The sequence below is a fragment of the Citrus sinensis genome, chromosome 9, assembly GCF_022201045.2.
Source record: "Citrus sinensis cultivar Valencia sweet orange chromosome 9, DVS_A1.0, whole genome shotgun sequence".
Lineage (NCBI taxonomy): Eukaryota > Viridiplantae > Streptophyta > Magnoliopsida > Sapindales > Rutaceae > Citrus > Citrus sinensis.
In genome coordinates, this window is record NC_068564.1 from 1,131,821 (window position 1) to 1,155,327 (window position 23,507).

A 23,507-nucleotide genomic window follows, 5' to 3' on the forward strand; every position below is an offset into this window, starting at 1 on the left:
CCTCACATGTATTATAGATATCCAAAATTATAGAAAATAAAATCATCAAACTTAAAAGAATGTTATTATTACTAATTATATTGAGATAACAAACTAAACACTAAAATTAAGAAATTATATTAGTTGTCAATTATCATATATACACAATAAAACAATTATACATACATGTTTATATATGTGTAAATAAATTTTATACAATATTATGTCCATATCAATCATTTGAATTCTCACAATAGTTTAGAAGAAGTAATATTTACTAAATACATATGATTGTTTTAGGAGAAGTAAGCTTGTCTCATTATGATTCCTTATACAAAATATGGTGTTAGACGTTAATATGAAGAACAAGTAGACATCAATAATCTGTCACATTATATATATATATATATATATGAAAGAAAGAAAGAAAAATTAAAAAGGTACACGAGAAGAAATATAATGTTATGATTTTAAAATGTATATGGACGTACGATAGATATTATTATTATTATTATTATAATATATATATAAACTAAGTTCATTCAAAGTGAAAGTAACAGGTAAATGCGTTTAATGAAATTTTGTTGTTAATTACGTCATGGTTGACATCTGCCACCAGTTTCATATATTGTATATGATGCCATCAATCAATCTTCGTTGGGTATTTTACATTATTAAATCACAAAGGAAAAAATAAATAAAATAAAGATAAATGCAATACAATAAGCCAAGCAAAAGAGAGTGAAACACATCACATCTTCTCTGATTCTGCTGAATAAATGCCCATGTGGTCACAAGATTCTGCATTCAACTCTCATCATGTGTGTATGTATGTATGTATGTGTGTGTATGTATGTATGTGTGTGACAAAGAATATACTATGTACATTGTTGACAAATGCAACTTACAATGACCTAAACATCCCTATATTGAGAGGTCTCAATTTGAGGGAGCAAATGTGCCTTGAATTTAAGGGATCATGAAAGAATCACCATAATGACCTGCCAAAAAGTTATTATAAAAAATGGGAGGCAAAGACTAGAGAATTGGTGGCAAGCTCTATAGAAGAACAAGTCATTGTTTATTGTTTCTTTTTTTTTTTTCCCCCTAAAGTTCCTTGAACTTGCCCTTGGAATCAATTAATCAATTGCCATGAAACTTCCTTTGCAGTACCTAATTTTTTCTTTATTCAAACTTGCATATTCTTCTCGAACTTGCATATTCTTCTGGCTGTTTGAATAAATAAAGATTGCTCAGTGCTCACTCATTGGATTCTCAGTCTCGTGTGTTGACAACTCTTGTCACAAATGTGTTGAACCAAGACACGCATGAATTGGTATTAAAACATGAATAGAGGACACGATTATTTATAATTTTTGAGTTTATGATTGATGAATTAATCGTCAATATAAAAAGCACTAATTAAAAAGTGATCAAGACAATGATGTGGGGTTTGTTAAAAATTTATACATACATTCAAAACACAAATCTGAAGTGGAAATTTTTCAAAACAGTTTAATCTATTAATGCAGTTGCCAGTTATTTATATTATAATCATATATAGCCAACTCTAATAAAGTTATGCTGCGGGAGGGGCTATTTGCACTTTAAATATTTCTTTAAATACTTTATTACTTTACACACTCATATATTAATTATAAAAGATTAAATTTTACTCTGTACATTCTTTAAAATTTCAAAGAGGCCAACAACTTTGCGAGTTGATAAAATTATTACACACTCATATACTAATTATAAAAGATTAAATTTTACTCTGTAAACTCTTTAAAATTTCAAAAAGGCCAGCAACTTTGCAGGTTGATGAAATCATTTATTGATTTAATTAAAATGTAAATAGCTAGTAGTGTGAACGTCATCACCAGAAAAATGTGAATTATCACTTCTTGGCAATATAGATTAAATATATAAAGTGTCGTTATTGTATAATCATGGTGTAAACCACCATTTTGAAAAATGTACGAGATTTGTACGAAAAAAATATTTTTAATGCAAAATACCCACAGAAGACCAGCAAAGAAAATAAATTACATACAAAATTCCCACTGAAGACCGGCAAAGATCATAAATTGTAGTTTGAAATTATCTTCCGGGATTTGTGGAGTGGGAAATTGACTGAAAATCAGAAAAAGAGACAGAGAGAAACGTTTTGATTTCTTGAGAACAAACGAGAAAGTTAAAAGAGTTATTATAAGGGAAATTTATAAAAATAGCCAAAAAAATTAGGCAATTTTTAACTTTAACCCCTCAAACTTTTTTCTATCATAACTAGCCAAATACCCTATTTTTGGACTACATTACCCTCATCATTTTCATCAAATTTACAAAGACATGTCATTTTCCCTCTTCAATTCCAGCACCTCCACCACTTTTCTCTTTTCAACTTAACAAACTTCATCACTCAACACACTCCATCACTCTCAATAAATTAGCAAATTTCATCAAACAAACATTACATAATTGAAGATATAATTATCAATTGGAGAGCTTCTTAAGGTTAGTTTATACTCTTACCATAACCTAAACTTTTAATCTATTGATTTTATCATTTGAGTTCGAAATTGAAGTGAGTTTTTATTACAAATGTTGTTATTTTTCATTAACAAAACAATGTGACTTGTTAAAGTAGTGAGTTTGAGTTGAAAAATGAAAATCAATCATTGAAACCCCTGAAAAATCGAGTAAAACAGAAGCCTAGAACAAGTGAGACAGGCACTTGTCTCACATAAATCTACTGGTTTTATGTGAGACAGGTGCCTGTCCCACTTGCCTGTCTCACCAAAATATGTGCGACAGGCAAGTGGGACAGGCATGTGAGACAGACGCCTGTCTCACTTGTTACCATTGGTTTTATGTGAGACAGGCAAGTGGGATAGGCGCCTGTCTCACTTGTTACCACTGGTTTTATGTGAGACAGGCAAGTGGGACAGGCGCCTGTCTCACTTGTTACCACTGGATTTATGTGAGACAGGCAAGTGGGACAGGCGCCTGTCTCACTTGTTACCACTGGTTTTATGTGAGACAGGCAAGTGGGACAGGCGCCTGTCTCACTTGTTACCACTGGTTTTATGTGAGACAGGCAAGTGGAACAGGCGCCTGTCTCACATAAATCTGTTGGTTTTATGTGAGACAGGCACCTGTCCCACTGCCTGTCTCGCTAAATTTAAGTTATTTTCCGAAAGTAATAACGTGGGCTACATTTGTTCGTTTTAGGTGTATAATATATCGTTTCGAAGCTTACGATGAGACGAAGTAAATCCAAAATTGTATACTTCATTTCATCCACATAAATGTACTACATATTCATTTTTACTAGGTTTTGTAGCATGAAATCTTATCTCTTTTGTTTTTTTTTTTAGGTTTAATGGATTCTGTTGTACTTCAATTATGTTATAATGGTTTGTGGGAGACATTAGCAGATGGCCGTACGGAGTACGTGAATACGAAGAATACAACATTTTTAGTTCGAAAAGATTGTACGTTTGAGCAATTTATGGCAAGGGTGTATGAAGTTTTACAGATAAATCCTAATGAATATAGTTTGTCAATGAAGACAACTTTGAGATCTAGTAACCCAATGTATCGTGCATGCTCACTACCTATGGATATATTTAATGATGAAATGGTTAATGTTGTGCTGCACATGGCCTCTGATGTGGTCAATTATGGATGCATCCCTATATTTGTCACCACACATCCTCGAGTTCCGGCCGAAAATCCTGAGCCACTTGTGGAAAGTGAAAGTTCGTTTAGAGCAAACGAGTCTGTCCCCGATATTGAGGAAGATGTGATAGCACAACAAATATCGTTCCAACAACATTACTCACCAATCAACGAAAACAATAACACTATTGATGATAATGGCATTACGTTAGCGGATGTTGAAGATAATGTGTTACCATTACGGACATCGTTAGGGCAACATTACTCTCCATTTCAGAATAATGAGTTTCGCAGTTATGATGATCCTGGTTATAACACCAACAACACAGAAGCTGATAATGTGCAAGGCATGAACTCCAATACTGAAGTTAATGATAGGGACACTGGTCATTCCGATATTTCTATCAATGATGAGGATGAGAATCAGTATGATATTCCTGTTAACAATAGAGAGAATCGACCTATTCCTCTGATGGCCCGTTCGAGGAGGAGGACAACAGTTGATCCCCTGGTGAGTCTTGCTCCAGTTTTGCCTTCAAACTTGGTTGCTCCAGACTTAGTTAGAACCTGTAATTCTGCCGACATTGGTGTGGGAAAGTTGTTCGCTGAGAAGAATGAGTTAATACTGGAATTGCGCAAAGTGGCCTTGCAGGAAAAGTTTGATTTCAAGATTGCACAGTCCATAACGACACGCTTTGAGGCTCACTGTTCTTCGGAATCATGTAATTGGCGTCTTCGCGCAACAAGAGGTTCGGATGAGCATAATGTTCCTTGGGTAGTGAGAAGAGTTGACAATTTTCATACGTGCTCTAATGAGGTTTTGCCTAGTGGCCTCCGTCAAGTTAGGAGTCGGGTTGTTGGCCATCTTATCGCGGATAAATTTATTCAGGATAAACTGATATACACGCCGAATGACATTAGAGCAGACATGCAGCAAGAATACGGGGTCCAGTTAACATATCAGCAAACATATCGAGCTAAAGAAGTCGGTCTTGAAATAGTACGAGGGAACCCTACAGAGTCATACAACTTACTTCCCAAATACTCTCACGTTTTGACCAAAGCGAATGAGGGCACAGTGACACACCTCCAGCGGGATGGAGATGATAATTTCTTATACTACTTTGTTGCGCTTGGATCTTCCATCAAGGGCTTCCCACAGTACATAAGGCTTGTGATCGCTGTAGATAGCACTCATTTGAAGGGGCTATATCGTGGAAACATGTTTGTAGCAACATGTCTGGATGGTAATAATCAACTGTATCCGTTAGCTATTGGGGTCATAGATTCAGAAAACAATGATGCTTGGGAATGGTTTATGACGGAGTTACACGGAGTGATTGGCGATAGGCCAGAATTAGTATTTATCTCTGATCGATGCATTGCCATCAAGCGAGCCGTTTTAAAAGCATTTCACACTATTGGTCATGGAGTTTGTTTTTACCATGTCAAAGGCAACATTAAGTCTAAATTCAGGATGTCCAAAGCTATTTGGGATCAATTCGAGCCAGCTTTTATTAATGCAGCAAAGGCATATGCACACGAAGAATTTAAAAGACAACTTGAAGGGTTGTGGATGCTCCACTCGGCCGCGGCTGATTACTTAGAGAATAATGTGGGCATGTGTAACTGGGTAAGGTCTGAATTTGAAGGTAGGAGATACAGCATACTTACCACCAACATTGCAGAAAGCGTGAATTCTTTAATGAGGGAACCGCGAAAATTTTCTATTACTCATCTTGTTGATCACTTTAGAAAAACATTACAGCAATGGTTTTATGATAGAAAACTTGTGGCTGAATCGATGAGCACTTGTCTAACGACGTGGGCAAATGAGATAGTCGGCGAAAGGAGAATTTTGGCCGAAAGAATGACCGTTCGGCCAGTGTCTCAGCATCGATTTCATGTTTTGGGTGGTGGTATGAAGGAAGGGATAGTTGACATTCATGAAAGAACTTGCTCATGTATAGTATTCCAACTCGATCAGCTTGTTTGTGCGCATGCAATTGCTGCTTGTCTGATCGTCCGTGTGGATTATATAAGTTTTTGCTCTGATTATTACTCTAAAGATTCATTGGTCATGGCATATGCAGAACCAGTGGAGCCGGTTGGGGACATGACAGATTGGGACATTCCAGAAGAAATCCAAGAAATCAGAGTTAACCCACCGATCGAAGCACCACCATCTGGTCGTCGTCCAGAGTTAAGAATTCCTTCTATCGGTGAGGATGTTAACCGAAGAACTGTGAGATGTGGTCGATGCAACCAACCCGGTCATAACCGCAAGAGATGTAAAAATCTCATTGTGTCGAATCCAAACTGATTGTGTCATTATAACTAATTATGGATAGAAAACTCTTATTATAATTTATATTACAATTATATGTAATGAATTATATGTAATGAGGTATATTATGTTATGTTCATTTGCATAATGAGTAAAAATCCCATGATGAATAATTACTTATAGCTAAATATATGAATATATCAAAAGTTTATATTTATTAGAAAAACAATCTACATCCATACATCAAGTCTGAATACAATACAACGACTTACAAGGCAATATCGCCCGTGAATATATCTACAGCAATTTTCTTTCTGAAGTAATGCCCGTGGCTACTATCAAAATCAAGTTTTAGCCCGAACATCAAATACATTGTAAACATCAACATAAATACACCGCAATCACCACTTCCAGGTTCTTGTTGGGGCACATCCTTAACGATTCTTACTTTCCAAGAGTCGGCACTCTGCAGCTCAGGTCGAATGTTGTAGAATCCAACATCTTGAAGCCATTGAGGGAAGACGACCTGAAGAGGTTTGAATTTACGCAAATATGTTTTTTCCTCGCGAAAGGTAACCAACGAGTCGTAAATCCGCATCCTCCTCGCGCGAAGGTCCGCTTGAGCTAGTACCCAATGATCGCCGCCCAAATTCACAGGGATGAATATCTACATAAATAAATTGGTAAATTAGTATATTTTATACACAATTACCATAAGATATGATGACAATTCCTACCATATCAACATCCGTAAACGGTTTGGACATGAGATCTTCCCGCCCATCCATATAGCTGCTCAAGTTGTTGCCATATTATAATGAATGGACATCACAACTACCATTGTTTCATAATTGCTTTAGGAACACCTATTACACGATGAATAGAAAATTAATAACATTTCGAGATATTTCAAACATCGAAATGTTAATTAATGATTATAAAATTTGAAAACATGCCCAAAAGAATGTATCTGTATGCGTGACGCGCTGTGGTAGTGCATTTGGAAATCGCCGTTGCTTCTCGCTGATCAAGCGGTAATACGTGTGAATATGCTGTGAAGGGATTATACCAAGTAAATTTATATCATTATCCATGGCAGCAGAAATATTATTGTGTATTATAATGTACTGACCATTAAACACACTTACCTCGTCACTAAGCCACCCCATCGAAGCATTGCCCATGAGTATTTCAAAGAAATTTCGAGGTTGTTGGACAGGCCGATCCACGAAAATGTTGCCGGCAAACCACTGATCAAACTCCTCACATAGCCTTGAGTCTTCTAGTCCCCTAAGCGGATTCATATCCACACTCGATCTTTCATCAATTTCATAGTCCGTAATGTTGAGTGCGGGTATAGGCCTGATGTTGTGCAAATTTTAATGTACTCGCAAGCGCACGAATCTATTGTAGTATAGATCTATGGTGACGAGTGTCGATCCCACGAGGAGGTGGATTTTAATTGTGTATAGAATTAATTTTGTAAATGGGTTGTTGGATTTATGGTGGAAATGATTTGGTATATGCTAAAACTTAAATTAAAATGGCGAGAATAAATTCTAAAATTGGAATTGCAATGGCGAGAATAAATTGAAGATAATTCTATTGAAATGACGTACTTGGGTATCTGGATCCGTATCAACATGCATCATGGGCTAAATAATCCGTATTAATGCCAATTAAATCATGAGGGGGGAATCCACACCTCATGAACCACGCTCTAATCAATATGGTGCTAAGGGCTTATTGTGCCAAATAATAATAACCTTGTACTAGGGGGCCGGTGAAACCAAGGCGGTACTAGACAAGAATATTATTATTTGTCGACGAGAAGTCAAAACATCCACAAAAACTAGAGGGGAAGAGAAAATAAATTTACCAAATTAAGCCCATGACACATGTTGAGACTTCACCTTCAACCCAAGCTCGAACGGAAATTAGCTACTCATAATTGAACTAGGGGCAAAATGGAAATTTATTAAAATACGAAGAAAATACAAGATGGAGAGGGAATTACAGAAAATAGATCCCAAAAATGGATTCAGAGATATCAAATTAGGGGGGGGAGACCCCTTTTTTATAGATACATGGAGTAAATCATGGCCATCGGATTAAAAACAGTTTGGACGCTCAGGATTGCGCCACGTCATCAGTCAACAGTCCACGTTTGACCACGCGGATGAACAGTAACACGGTTTGACCCGACTTTGAACAGTAACGCGGTTTGACCCGGATGAACAGTAACGCGGTTTGGTTGAAAATAATCCTGTGTGATGCATGCACCGTACGCGAGATTTTTCGTCCACTGATATGCTGCCACGTCACCATCAACAGTACATAAGAATTTTAGTCCAACAGGATCGTGACACCTCATCAGTCAATGCCACATCATCGGTCAATGCCACGTCATCATCCGTCTATGTGAACAGTGTCGTGAACAGTAACGTATACAGTACCGTACACGTGAATAGTACCGTACATGTGAATAGTGCTATTTTTCCTTTTATGCTCCTCCTAAGGTTTTCGACCGTCCTGAGTTCAAAAGTGATGTCCGTTTTGCCGTTTGATCTCTCCTTTATTGTGAAATGACTATAATGCCCATAAAATACATAAAATACTTAATTAAAATAAAACACATGTAATTAAATCACAAGAAGGTTAAATATATAAAAGTAAGGGTTGTTAGTAAGACTTAAAATGTAAAAAGACGGTTTTCTCCTTTATAAATATGCATTTTCTAATACTCAACACACCCCCCAACCAGCTTATTGCTAGTCCCTAGCAAATAAAGCGAAAACAAAATTCAAATTCAAAATAATTTTTTTTTTTTTTTGTTTTAATAGAAACACTCGTATTTATTCCATCAGATTAATGATAACACTCAAATAAAAGTATAAGCATTATCTCCAGTCTAAAGCAACATCACACCCACATCAACCATCCACATGAATTAGCCCAGTAGACTTTGTTTTAGCTACTCTCAAGAATGACATGTCAAACCCCAAAATCTCACTGGAAGTAGTGACACTCTCACAAATAAATTAATCCCAATAAAAATAGTCACTCCAATGAATGGTAATTGAGAGAGAAAATAATAAAGAAGTGATATCACATGCTCTCACCAAGATGAAATAAATATGCCCTCAGCTTAGAAATAATACGATCTCAAGTCAAATAAAATGTTAGTCAACCCACTTTATTTATCTTTTTTTTTTTTAATTATGCATCACTACATCTTTTTAGCCCATATAACTAGCTTCTACTTCAAACTATAGTTCCCTAAAATCAAGAAGGACTTTTATTAGGATGAAACGTAGGCTAGGGACATGGCTAACAAAGAAGGAAAATAAGGAAAATAAAGTGTATGTTTGAGAAAAATGCAGAGAAATTTTTTTTTTTTTTTTTTGGAAGTTGCAAGGTGGATTTCACCTATTTTTATTCTTTTGAAACAACAACTTTTGTTTTTGTTTTTGTTTTTGTTTTTTTTTTTTGTTTTTTTTTTGTTTTTTTTTTTTGGCATAACTTCACTGAACAACATAATTATTTACATTTTCTCAAACATAAATAGGTGATGGAACTTATAAGACATCGGGTAATACTCCAAATCGGAGTGGGTCAAGATGATAAGTTGACAAAGAAAATGTTTTTTTTTTTTTTTTTTAAAGGCTCAAAAGGGTTAACTATGGATATTTAATAAAAGGGATGGCTAGAAAGGCTCAAACGGATCAAAGATGGCCTTTCCATCGTCTTTTAGGGCTCTGAATAACCTTCCATATCTACTAGTTAGATGGGCCTCCAAATGTAGCAACACACATTTTTTTTCTTTTTTTTTCTTTTTTTTTTTACCATTTTTTTTAAAGGGTTAACTCAAAAGAAATGTAGAGATCGTGTATAAAATAATAAACTGCTAAGCTGTATAGAGAATGGGCAAAAGGGTTACTCTCCAAGAAAATGATAGGCTCAACAACTCACTTGGCACTTATTTATGACATGTTCATTCCTTCAAGCAACTCATATTTGTCTCCGACATCAACATGTAAAGTAGCAAATATAGCGTAACATCACTTAAGACCAAAGATAATACAAATAATAAAATTTGAAATTAATCATGTCATCCAATGTTAAAACAAATAACACAAATTTTTTTTTAACAACATTCTACCCCCCAACCTATTCTAAACATGAAAGAAAAATATGCATGCAGAAATGTGAAAATGATGTAGAAAAATTTATTAGAAAAAGAAATTTTTTTTTTTTTTTAACTAAGAAGATGCGTTTCTAGAGGCACGACACTCCATATTCAGCCATCTTCGACTCAAAAATTGGAAAATATATATTTATAAAGGAGAAAGAGGAAGAAAACAATTTTTTTTTTTTAAAACGATGAAGATGCGTTTCTAGAGTAACTACACTCCATATTCAGCCATCTTCAACACAAAACGTTAGCAACAGTTAGTTTCTACAACAAAAAAAATAGTAAAAACTTAACCAAGATTCCACAATTGTCGACTATTCCCTCCCCCCAACCAGAACGAAACATTGTCCTCAATGTTTTAAAGGAAAGAAGTAGAGTTTAGAAGACATCACCTGGGTGGTGCAACACAGAAGAAAATATTTACAGGCGGAGAGTTAAATCTAATTTGTACTTCTTACTGCGGCTACTGTTACCATCATTATTTGGTCGCTCCAACACAAAGGTCCAGGGGTCTGGCTCCGGTTTATAAGCTTGTAACATATCAAGTAGCTCATTAGCAGTGTGAGCACAAATAAAAAGTTTTTTCACATTAGAAGGAATGAAGTAGTTTTTTATTGCATGGTTAAGAAATGCGATAAAGCCATCATAAAAGTTATTGACATTTAACAAACCGATGGGTTTCTGGTGGATGTGCAGATGGGCCCAAGATGCTAGTGTCATAAGTGCCTCTAGTGTTGCAAGATCTCCTGGAAGGAAAACAAAAGCATCAGCATAATTAAGCATTTCAGTTATTCTTTCTTGTATACCTGAGACGACTAACTCTTCTCCAGTTGATGAATCAGACGAACTGCCCAATGGTTTTAGGACTCTTGGGATGATGCCTAACACTTGACTTCCTCTGATAAAAGCTGCTTCTGAGACCATTTTTGATAACCCTCGATTACCTCCTCCATACACCAAGTGTAAATTTCTCGCTGCTATGCTTCGACCAAGATCTATGGCTGCCTCAACGAACTCTTTATGTTTGCCATAGATAAATCCAGAAAGCACACAAATGTTCTTGAATTGTCTATTGGGAGTAGCTGCCATTGGAATATTTCTCAAAAACAATTTGTGAGTGTTTGACAAAAGAAATCACATTTAAGAGTCTTGGTGATAGTGGGTCACAGCTGTGAATGAGGTAACATGTTAGTGTCAAATAACGCATGAAGCACATGGCTCGCGAGTCAAAAAGAAAACAGTAAAAAGGAAAAAGCAAACAGTAATAAAATTATTAAAGACAATAATGCAAACAATAAAACAACAGTAAAATGAAATAAAATAACAGTAAAGTAAAAGGATATTTACACGTAGTTGCGACTGTGGCTCACATCTTCCTCTGGTTTTACGTCCAGAAACGGCTTGAACGCCCTCTATGGGTCGAGGATAGGCTTCCCATCCAGTTTTCTTATAAACAGGCAAACAGGGTCGTTTATAGTCAGATTCCCGAGACTATATCGTGCATGCTCTTTCTGGAATAATGGCCATAACTGGAGAATCGCTCCTTGCACATATCCACTGGGATGCGTTTCAAGAGACAAAAGGATATCATCCAATGACTCCTTATTCAAGCCATCCCTAATGAATTGAATCTTATCTTCCCTGTTATCAGACATCATTCCTAAAGAACATGGGTTTTTATTGCAACTCATTCTGGCACACTTATGACAAGCAACAGAAATTCTTCGAGCTCGTCGTTTTCTTGCATAATTTCCTTTACCACAACCAGGCATGTATGCAATAAATTTAGGAGGTAACTCACCTGCTAATCGTACTTTAGCCTCGATTAACCAACGGATGTCTGCAGGTATGTTATTCCTCATGAGCAATCGCATGCGTTCAGATCGGGCTTTATAGATCGTAAGGAGGGCATTCTGAGGAAGTGAAGGGAATCGCTTGTGAAGCTTCGCTAGAATCTCGTTTCTGTCCATACCTTCGCCTCAGAATATCAGTTATTATGGGAAACTGAAGTAACCGACTTGATTGTCACGGAGTACCGTTATCCGCCACTTCACCGGGGTAATAAACTAAAGCACACAAACAGAAAAACAAATTAAAACACACAAAGAAAATCAAAATCGTCCTCGTATTGAATTTACCTCAAGCTCCAACTGGATGTCGTAAACACTTCTCTCAATATCTCTGAGTTGGCTTTCTAAACCCTCAACATAGGCTACTAACTCTGGTGGTTGTAGAGCCCAAATGCGATGTGTTTTACAAAATTGAATCTGCCTTTTGAGATGAGTTTTGACACGTTGAAGTGGTTTAAGAATGTTCAGGAGGAACGGTCTAAGTATGGTACTCATGATTAACAATGATAAAAAAACTTAATGGAAAAACAAACACACTTATGCAAAAATAATTTCAATTAACAAATAAAAAGAAAGAAAGAAAAATCGAATCAACGAAAAGAAAAAAAAATCAATTCAAATTTGGTGGGTCACTCAAATTTATTTCGGTGTCTTCTTCATGTGGTTGGTACTCTAGATATGGCTTTAATCTTTGACCATTAACTTTAAACGTGACACCGTTCTTTGGGTCTTTAATTTCAATTGCCCCATGTGGAAAAACAGTATGAACAATAAATGGGCCAGACCAACGAGAGCGTAACTTACCTGGGAATAGGTGCAAGCGAGAATTGAATAAAAGCACTTTCTGACCTGGAGTGAACGATTTTCTCATAATTTGCTTATCATGGAAGACTTTCATTCGTTGCTTGTAAATCTTGGCATTTTCGTACACGTCATTGCGAATTTCTTCAAGTTCTGCCAGCTGTAATCTTCTTTCTGAGCTGGCTTGCTGCATGTCAAAATTGAATTTCTTGATGGCCCAATATGCACGATGCTCGAGTTCCACAGGTAGGTGGCAAGCTTTTCCATACACTAGCCTGTAGGGTGACATCCCAATCGGGGTCTTGAAAGCCGTTCTATATGCCCATAAGGCATCATCAAGTCTTAATGACCAATCTTTTCTGTCCGGCCTCACCGTTTTTTCTAATATGTGCTTTATTTCTCGATTGGAGATCTCAACTTGGCCACTGGTTTGCGGATGATACGGGGTTGCCACTTTGTGTGTGATTGAATACTTTGTCAAAAGTGCTTTGAATGCTTTGTTGCAAAAGTGGGCACCACCATCACTGATTATTGCTCGAGGGAATCCAAAGCGTGAAACAATGTTGCTTTTTAAAAATGCTATTACCACCTTGTGATCATTGGTCCTACATGGAATTGCTTCTACCCATTTTGATACGTAGTCAACAGCAACCAATATGTATTGATGGCCAAAAGAAGGGGGAAAGGGTCCCATGAAGTCGATACCCCATACGTCAAAAATCTCAACCACTAAAATTGGATTTAGTGGCATCATGTTCCTTCGTGTAATGCTCCCCATTCGTTGACACCTATCACATGAAGAACAAAAAGTGTAAGCGTCTCGAAATAGTGTTGGCCAATAGAAACCACATTGTAAAACTTTAGTCGCTGTTTTCTTAGCACTGAAATGGCCTCCACAAGCTTGTTCATGGCAGAATGAAAGGATATTCTGAATTTCATTTTCTGGGACACATCATCTAACAATTTGGTCTGCACAATACTTGAACAAATACGGGTCATCCCAAAAGAAATTCTTTATTTCCACAAAGAATTTGATCTTGTCTTGCTTGGTCCAATGCTCTGGAAGTTTACCTGTAACAAGATAATTAACTATATCAGCATACCAAGGTAATACTTCCACACTCATTAATTGTTCATCTGGAAATGACTCATTTAATATTAATGGCTCTGTAATTGTGTCAAAGTGAAGACAAGAGAGATGGTCCGCCACAACATTTTCTGACCCTTTCTTATCTTTGAATTCCAAGTCAAATTCCTGCAAAAGTAACACCCAACGAATTAGTCTAGCTTTTGCATCTTTCTTTGTGAGAAGATATTTAAGAGCAGCATGATCTGTGAATATAATTATTTTACAACCAATGAGATAAGATCGAAATTTTTCCAATGCAAACACTACTGCTAGCATTTCTTTTTCAGTAGTTGAATAGTTCAACTGTGCATCATTCAATGTCATACTAGCATAGTAAATAACATGAGGAATTCGATCAACTCTTTGTCCTAAAACTGCTCCTACTGCATAATCAGATGCATCACACATAAGCTCAAATGGTAAGCTCCAGTTTGGGGCCTGAATGATGGGTGATGATGTCAACAATTGCTTTAATTTTTCAAAAACCATAAGACATGAATCATTAAAGATAAAAGGTACATCCTTAGCAAGTAAGTTGCATAAGGGTCTAGAAACTTTGCTAAAATCTTTAATGAAACGTCTATAGAAACCAGCATGCCCAAGGAAAGATCTTAGTTCTCTGACTGTTTTGGGTGGAGGAAGATTAGAAATGAGATCCACCTTGGCTTTGTCAACCTCAATACCTTTGCTTGAAATGATGTGACCGAGAACAATACCTTGTTTTACCATAAAATGACATTTCTCCCAATTTAAGATCAAGTTCTTCTCGATACATCTCTGCAGAACTAGTGTTAGATGATGTAAACATTGATCAAACGAGTTGCCAAAGACAGAAAAGTCATCCATAAAGACTTCAAGGAATCGTTCAACCATATCAGAAAAAATGCTCAACATGCATCGTTGAAATGTAGCAGGTGCATTACATAATCCAAATGGCATTCTCCTATATGCAAATGTGCCAAAAGGGCAAGTGAAAGTAGTTTTCTCTTGATCTTTTGGTGCTATGGGAATCTGATTATATCCTGAGTAACCATCTAGAAAGCAGTAAAATTCATGGCCTGCTAATCTATCAAGCATTTGATCAATAAATGGTAAAGGAAAATGGTCTTTACGTGTGACAGAATTCAATTTTCTATAATCAATGCATACACGCCATCCTGTAGTCACTCTAGTTGGTATCAATTCATTATCGGCATTCGTAACTACTGTGACTCCTGACTTTTTAGGGACAACTTGTACAGGACTGACCCATGAACTATCAGAAATTGGGTAAATGATACCTGCATCTAATAGCTTAAGGACTTCAATTCTAACAACTTCTTTCATATTAGGATTTAACCGACGTTGCATTTCCCTAGTAGATTTAGCATTTTCATCGAGGTGAATGTAATGCATGCAGTCTACTGGATTTATACCTTTTATATCTGCTATGGTCCATCCTAATGCTTCTTTGTGCTCTTTTAAAACATCCAACAACTTACCTTTTTGTTCATCGTTTAGGGATGATGAGATGATTACCGGCAGAGTACTTTCTTCTCCCAAAAATGCATATTCCAGAGTGTTGGGCAATGGTTTGAGCTCGAGTTTCGGTGGTGATTCTGATGATGGAATGAGTTGCTTCTCTGATGGTGCTAGTTGCTCAACTCTTGACTTCCATTTATTAGTGTCCATAGATGGTGCTGAGTCAAGCAGGGCATTGACCTCATCAACCGATCTGTCAATATCAAAATCAAAACCAAAGTGAGTTAAACATGTTTGTAAAGGATCATCACTAAGGTTTGAAACAAAAGTATCATCAATTAATGCTTCAATTAAATCCACATCAACAATTCCATCATCTGCACTGTGAGGTTGTTTGGCAATGTTGAAAATGTTTAGCTCCATAGTCATATTGCCGAAAGACAACTGCATATTTCCAGTCCTGCATTGAATGTGAGCATCCGCAGTTGCCAAGAAAGGTCGGCCTAGAATAATGGGGATGTGCTTCCTTGAATCCTGTATTGGTTGAGTGTCAATTACAATGAAATCAACAGGAAAATAAAACTTGTCTACCTGGATAAGCACGTCCTCCACAATACCACGAGGTATTTTCGTGGACCGATCTGCAAGTTGTAACACCACTGGAGTTGGGTGTAATTCTCCCAGTCCAAGTTTCACAAACACAGAGTAAGGCAATAAATTTACACTAGCTCCTAAATCCAACAAAGCATTCTCAATTGTGTGGTTCCCTATACTACATGAGATAGTGGGGGAGCCTGGGTCTTTGCATTTTAAAGGAATTTTATGTTGGAGTATAGAACTAACGTTTTCTGTTAAAAATGCCTTCTTTTGAACATGCATGTTTCTCTTTTTAGTACACAAATCTTTAAGAAACTTGGCATAAGATGGAACTTGCTTTATAGCATCAAGTAAAGGGATGTTAACACTTACCTGTTTGAAGATTTCGAGAATCTCACCTGTAGATTTTCCCTTTTTTCCTTTCGCTAACCTCTGAGGAAATGGAGCTTTGGGAACGTATTCTCGTGGGTTGGCTTCTTCTCTCTCCTCCGGTGGTGAGTCCTCAACGTTCACAGGTACAATTTGATTTTCCTTTGTCACCGGCATCTCCACTTTGTTGTCGATTTCTTTTCCTTTTCGCAAGGTCATTATTGCTTTGACCTCTCCATGCTGCTGTGGTGAACTGGTACTCGCTTCATGCACTCCTTTAGGATTAGGCACTGGTTGACTTGGAAATTTTCCTTTCTCAACAGTCATTGCCAAGGTCTGAACTGAAGAAGCGAGTTGTCCCACCATCTTCTCGAGGCTTGAAACCGATTGAGCTTGTGAGTTGAAGCCTGCTCTCAACTCATTTCGTAGTCCATCAATGGTGCGGTTCTGTTGCTCAATCGTGGAGTGAGTAACATTCCTGAAATTCTGGAATGCATCCTCCCATGGTCTAGGTTGAGAGTGGTTCTGGTTCTGATTGTATGGTCTAAATGGTGGTTGAGAGGCTTGAGAAATTTGAGGAATTGGTTGCATTGGTGGAGCTGGAGCTGCTGGTCCATTCTGTTGGAGTCCTTGAGACCATGAAAAATTGGGGTGGTCTCTCCATCCAGGGTTATATGTGTTGGAGTATGGGTTGTAATTTGATGGCTTTCTCATTACACCTATGGCATTGGCTTGATCTGAGTATGAGTCATGGTCATGTGGTTCTGTTGATTTAGCAGTCGATAACGATGCTATTTGTCGAGCAAGACCTTCAACCATCTCCTTGACTTCTTTGATTCCCGAAGTTGACTCGCCAATTTGAACCTCATTTACTCCTTTAATTCTTCTAGTATTCCTGAGTGATCGACTCCGTTGTTGGGAATTATCCGCTTGTCGCTGGAAGAATTCCCAAATTTCTGATGCACTTTTTGACATTAGCTCTCCTCCACTTGTTGCCATTAGCCATTCTTGCACATTTGGTAGTAATCCCTCCAAAAAGTATTGACATTGGTGCCATTTTTCGTACCCATGATGTGGACACTTCAAGAGTAGCCCATTAAATCGCTCCCATGTTTCAAAAAATTGCTCGTCCTCTCTCTGGGTAAACTCCGAGATTTCCCTGCGAATAGCATTGGTTTTATGCACTGGAAAATATTTATTTAAAAATTTTGTAACCATTTGTTCCCATGATGCAATGCTATTAGCAGGCAATGTATTAAGCCATGAACGAGCTCTATCTTTTAAAGAAAATGGGAATAGTCTAAGTTTAACATCATCATCTGAAAAATTCTCATATTTGAATGTTTGACAAATGGCATGAAAATCATTCAAATGATTATATGGATCCTCATTTTCTAGGCCATAAAATGTCGGGAGACAATTTAACACACTAGGTTTTAATTCAAAACTCCTAGCAGCTACATTTGGGTATCTTATGCATGACGTGCTCAAATTAGCTAAGGGACTAAAATAGTCCTTAAATGGCCTCTCCTGTGGTGCTTGTAAATCCATTTTATTTTTAACGTGTTTGTGTGTGCGAAGTGTTTTTTCTAATTCAAGGTCTATAGGTTCAAGATTAGGTAATAATGACCTACGACCATGCATGCAAAATAAATAAAATAAAAATAAAGATGCAAACAAAACAAAAAATAAAGATGGGAACAAAACAAATAAAAATAAAGAAGAGGGAGAAATTACGATACTAACCTTATTGCGCTATTACAAACTTTCTATAAAAATATACAAAAATAAATACGTGAAAGAAATTAACTAAAAATTAAATTAATAAGATAAACAAAAAAAAAATTACAAAGAAAAATAAATGGAAAATTAAATTACAAAATTTTAAAGAAGAGAAAAAGAAAAGAAATACTAACCTTTAAATGTAGATTCACTTTTTTTTTCTTTTTTTTTTTATAATAAAAAAAAAATACAAGAAAACAAATAAAAGAAATTATTCACAAAAATTAATTCTATGAATTAAAATTACTTACCTCCCCGGCAACGGCGCCAAAAACTTGTTGTGCAAATTTTAATGTACTCGCAAGCGCACGAATCTATTGTAGTATAGATCTATGGTGACGAGTGTCGATCCCACGAGGAGGTGGATTTTAATTGTGTATAGAATTAATTTTGTAAATGGGTTGTTGGATTTATGGTGGAAATGATTTGGTATATGCTAAAACTTAAATTAAAATGGCGAGAATAAATTCTAAAATTGGAATTGCAATGACGAGAATAAATTGAAGATAATTCTATTGAAATGACGTACTTGGGTATCTGGATCCGTATCAACATGCATCATGGGCTAAATAATCCGTATTAATGCCAATTAAATCATGAGGGGGGAATCCACACCTCATGAACCACGCTCTAATCAATATGGTGCTAAGGGCTTATTGTGCCAAATAATAATAACCTTGTACTAGGGGGCCGGTGAAACCAAGGCGGTACTAGACAAGAATATTATTATTTGTCGACGAGAAGTCAAAACATCCACAAAAACTAGAGGGGAAGAGAAAATAAATTTACCAAATTAAGCCCATGACACATGTTGAGACTTCACCTTCAACCCAAGCTCGAACGGAAATTAGCTACTCATAATTGAACTAGGGGCAAAATGGAAATTTATTAAAATACGAAGAAAATACAAGATGGAGAGGGAATTACAGAAAATAGATCCCAAAAATGGATTCAGAGATATCAAATTAGGGGGGGGAGGCCCCTTTTTTATAGATACATGGAGTAAATCATGGCCATCGGATTAAAAACAGTTTGGACGCTCAGGATTGCGCCACGTCATCAGTCAACAGTCCACGTTTGACCACGCGGATGAACAGTAACACGGTTTGACCCGACTTTGAACAGTAACGCGGTTTGACCCGGATGAACAGTAACGCGGTTTGGTTGAAAATAATCCTGTGTGATGCATGCACCGTACGCGAGATTTTTCGTCCACTGATATGCTGCCACGTCACCATCAACAGTACATAAGAATTTTAGTCCAACAGGATCGTGACACCTCATCAGTCAATGCCACATCATCGGTCAATGCCACGTCATCATCCGTCTATGTGAACAGTGTCGTGAACAGTAACGTATACAGTACCGTACACGTGAATAGTACCGTACATGTGAATAGTGCTATTTTTCCTTTTATGCTCCTCCTAAGGTTTTCGACCGTCCTGAGTTCAAAAGTGATGTCCGTTTTGCCGTCTGATCTCTCCTTTATTGTGAAATGACTATAATGCCCATAAAATACATAAAATACTTAATTAAAATAAAACACATGTAATTAAATCACAAGAAGGTTAAATATATAAAAGTAAGGGTTGTTAGTAAGACTTAAAATGTAAAAAGACGGTTTTCTCCTTTATAAATATGCATTTTCTAATACTCAACACCTGACATTCCTAACTCTCTTGAAAGGAGGAATGAAGTAAGGACTGCCAAATATATACGACGGTCGGTACGGACACCCAAGCTTACTAACGCCGGGAGGTGCCTCCGTGAATATCTGTACACTGTCATCACTTATGTCCCCATATACACTGTACAAGGACATAGAGGTGTGCTCGTCGTCATTACCAGCATCAGTATGCGTACCATAGCCAGCATCAACGTTCGGACCATAGCCATCTGGGGCCTGTTGTTTCGAGGAGATGAACATATTAACATAAGTTCGGGTTTGAAATCATAATAACAATCCGAAAACGTATGGAACTTGCTCACCATGTGCGAGGGGCCAAACGGAGAATCACCGTACGCGCCCTTTGAAGCACCCGCGCCAAACGAAGCCATAAACCCCATGACCGCTGCTCTATATTGTTGTGCTTCTCTGCGTTCCGCCATAATTTCTGACCTCAGTTCATTAATGGAACTGTGTCCAGTCTGAAGTTCCGACCTCAACTCGTGAATGGAAGTCTCTATTTTATCCAGTCGTCCAACGAAATAATCATTGCGGAACTTAGTCCTTGCCTACAATTTACGCAAATAAGTAAGTAATGACAAAATGCCGGATAGGTATATGTGCATTGTAAATTGAAGTTCCGACAGAAGTTACCTTTGGCTCATTTCTGTCATCTGAATCATGTGCGGATTCATAATGGTCGTCGGCAGCACCGACATCCTCAACAGGACTCTGCTCCAGTCTTATTTCGCTCGTGGGGTTAGGATCCACCTTGTTTGGCCCTATACTGGATGGCGCATTGATTGAAGGCTGGTGCTGCACCAAGTAAAACAGAAAATAGTAAATACCAAAAAAAACAAACATATAAATGACTTTGCATCCGGTTTTCAATGATACTGTAGATGATACCCACATTACGGACCCAACTTGGCAAATATGGCACGTAATCATCAACACTCTTCCAATAATTTGTGGCTCTCTCCTTTGCATCCGGTTTGAGGGTTTGTAAAATGGTACCATCCTGTCGTAAAGATTACCAAATTTCCAATTAGTATAACCATATATTATGTAATAGTTATATACAGACATACATATAAATGACTTACAAGACGCTCGTTCAGGTATGAATACACTTCGCCGAAGTTAATATCTGAAGAAGCCACAGGCTTCCATCGCACGATCCGAGGACCATTCCTCCTAATTTTCTCCACCCACTCTAATGGTAGTCCTTTAATCGCTTCAAAAATCCATGCCTTCAACAAGGAAAGATATGAAGTAAAAAAACGTGTCATTAAATATTTATTATAACAAAACTAAGTTATAAAAAAAACTTCTTCACTCACATGCACTGCTGACGTAAAGCCGTAAAAGTTGTATTTCTCAATTCTATGCAATGGATTTTCTGCGCTTGCCTTCTTAAATTTTTTGGCTTTGCCGTTCAATACATTATCAATGCTTTTATATATTGTTTCCCATGACAAACGACCCCACGTAATACTTCGAAAGTGATTTATGTCAACTACCTCATTAAGCAAATTGAAATTGATTTGACAAGGATCCTTTCTTCCATGTAGCACTCTATCGGCAAAGTAAAACATGGCAATTTTTAGCGCATCGGTGTCATTCATAGTCTTGAAGTGCAAGTTCATAAATATTTCCTCGAACTGCCCAAGATTTATATCGCAATTCATGCCTCCAAAGTACTTATTAAGTAACCTATGCTTTGTTTTATGCTTCGTCAGGAATACTTTTTCGCCACAGCAAAGTCCCGTTACAAGGCACCACTCTCCAATCGATAGCCGTATCAAATGGTCGCCAACTTGAAACCATAACTCATCTTTGTCATTTCCATCGCCATGTGACACTTGCCGAAGCAATATATTGTGCACAATTACGCCACTGAACGGATAGCTCTGGCACTGTAGGAAACGCCCAAATATATTGTTTTTGAACAGTTGCAACTGTTGCCTTGTTAATTTTTCCTGGATGGCATTAACAACGACATCTAATTTGCACATACTCGTGATACGCCCAGGGAAGTGATCAACATAAAGTATCTTCATCATTCCCGGTTCGTTAATTGGTCCGGGTGGGTTATGCAATGCTAATTTTGATTTGCCCATTTATCTGGTACAAGTTAAAAGTATCACAAATTAAAAAATTTTGAACAAAAGAAAAAAAAATTAAGGCAACACTACGCACTGCCTCTTGGTGCGACGGGCACCAAGAGGCAGTAGCAAGAGGTATTGCCTCTTGGTGCGACAGGCTCGCGCGAGAGAAGCCAAGAATGCGCGCGAGCTGCGTGCCTGCGCGCAACTCGCGCGCGCTTGGCTTCCCTCGCGCGAGGGCGCGGCCTCGCGCGGGAGATGGGCGCAACGTGCGCATCTCGCGTGCGACAGGCGCATGTCGCGCGCGCGAGGTGCGCACGCCGCGCGCGAGGTGCGCACGCCGCGCGCGAGGTGCGCACGCCGCGCGCGAGGTGCGCACGCCGCGCGCGAGGTGCGCACGCCGCGCGCATCTCGCGTGCGACAGGCGCATGTCGCTCGCGCGAGGTGCGCACGCCGCGCGCATCTCGCGTGCGACAGGCGCATGTCGCTCGCGCGAGGTGCGCACGCCGCGCGCATCTCGCGTGCGACGCAGCGCATGTCGCACGTCAGATGCGCACTGCGCGAGCGAGTTGGCTTCCCCTTCCCTTTCTCTTCTCTTCTCTTTCCCACATGCATCTCACCTACCACCACCATTAAAACACCACCAACAACAACAACATCCCAAACAACAACAACAACATCCCAAACAACAACAACAACATCCGAAACAACAACAACAACATCCCAAACAACAACAACAACAAGAAAAACGGCAATAACAACTCACCTAGGGTTTTCAATTTTTTTCTTTGATTTTCGAGATCTCCGAAGATTTTCAACGTGATTTAGCTTCTTTCAGCTGCCAACAACTTCCTCCGCTGCCGATCTACGCCGCCGCCGACAATCTATAGAACTTCCGGTGATGACATTTTGGTGAGAGGGGAAGGAATTGGCTTGAGGGAAACGTGAGAATGAGGAGGGTAATTTCGTCCACAATTTGGTGATTTGGCTAATGTTGAAAGAAAAAAATTTGAGGGGTTAAAGTTGAAAATTGCTTAATTTTTTTGGCTATTTTTGTAAATTTCCCTTATTATAAAAGGGAAAAATAAATGTCATTCCAAGTTGAATAGACCAAGCTATTTCCAATTATTTTAATCAATTTCTTCCTACTGTCTTTTAAGGAATATGTAAATACTTGGAAACTTCCTTTTCCCATCAAATCAATGACTCAATTAGGTGAGGCCGTGAGGACATGGAATGAAGTATTTTTCCTTGGGGAAGCTGAATTTTTTGTCATGAAATTTGGTAAGAGTTTTAAGGCACTCTTGCATTCGGGGAAAGTTCTACTTCATTTCTATGCATTTGCGGTATGAAACTCTGCATTACTGGAAGATCAATATAGACTATAAACCATCCAATTTTGCCTGATTCAGTGACAAAAATGGCAAAGCTAGAGTGGGATAAGGCCTTTGTTTCATAATTCATCTGCTCTCATTGTCACGTTGAAATGAATGGAGCCTTTAAATGGTATGAATACTTGCAAATTCAAATAAAAAATTTGCTATATGGAGGAAAAGGGCTTCAAAAAGACAACTTCTGTTGAACTTTTGGGGTATTATCATG

The 23,507-nt window shown here is 37.8% G+C and overlaps 1 protein-coding gene and 1 non-coding gene across 2 annotated transcripts; one reads left to right on the forward strand and one right to left on the reverse strand.

Annotated features, from left to right (window-relative positions):
* Nucleotides 1-6,237: 6,237 nt before the first annotated feature.
* On the reverse strand, nucleotides 6,238-23,336 carry LOC102616739 (uncharacterized). The gene is made up of 10 exons (XM_025102611.2): nucleotides 22,672-23,336; nucleotides 21,141-21,924; nucleotides 20,904-21,050; nucleotides 20,711-20,818; nucleotides 20,452-20,613; nucleotides 20,121-20,366; nucleotides 19,793-20,034; nucleotides 7,096-7,309; nucleotides 6,685-6,999; nucleotides 6,238-6,614 (listed from the first exon to the last, which is right to left on the reverse strand). Exons 2-9 carry the CDS (start codon nucleotides 21,918-21,920, stop codon nucleotides 6,883-6,885), a joined length of 2,016 nt encoding a protein of 671 aa, XP_024958379.2. The 5' UTR covers nucleotides 21,921-21,924; nucleotides 22,672-23,336; the 3' UTR covers nucleotides 6,238-6,614; nucleotides 6,685-6,882.
* Nucleotides 17,413-17,516, forward strand: LOC127900129 (small nucleolar RNA R71). Its single transcript, XR_008052151.1, has one exon. It is a non-coding gene; the product is annotated as a small nucleolar RNA R71 (small nucleolar RNA).
* Nucleotides 23,337-23,507: the final 171 nt, after the last annotated feature.

Coding starts and splice junctions, on each gene's coding strand:
- LOC102616739 (XM_025102611.2), bottom strand. CDS start 21,920: ATGGGCAAATCAAAATTAGCATTGCATAACCCACCCGGACCAATTAAC. Junction 20,614..20,710: donor TGCCAAGTTGGGTCCGTAAT/GTGGGTATCATC, acceptor TACTTGGTGCAG/CACCAGCCTTCAATCAATGC. Junction 7,000..7,095: donor TGGGGTGGCTTAGTGACGAG/GTAAGTGTGTTT, acceptor ATCCCTTCACAG/CATATTCACACGTATTACCG.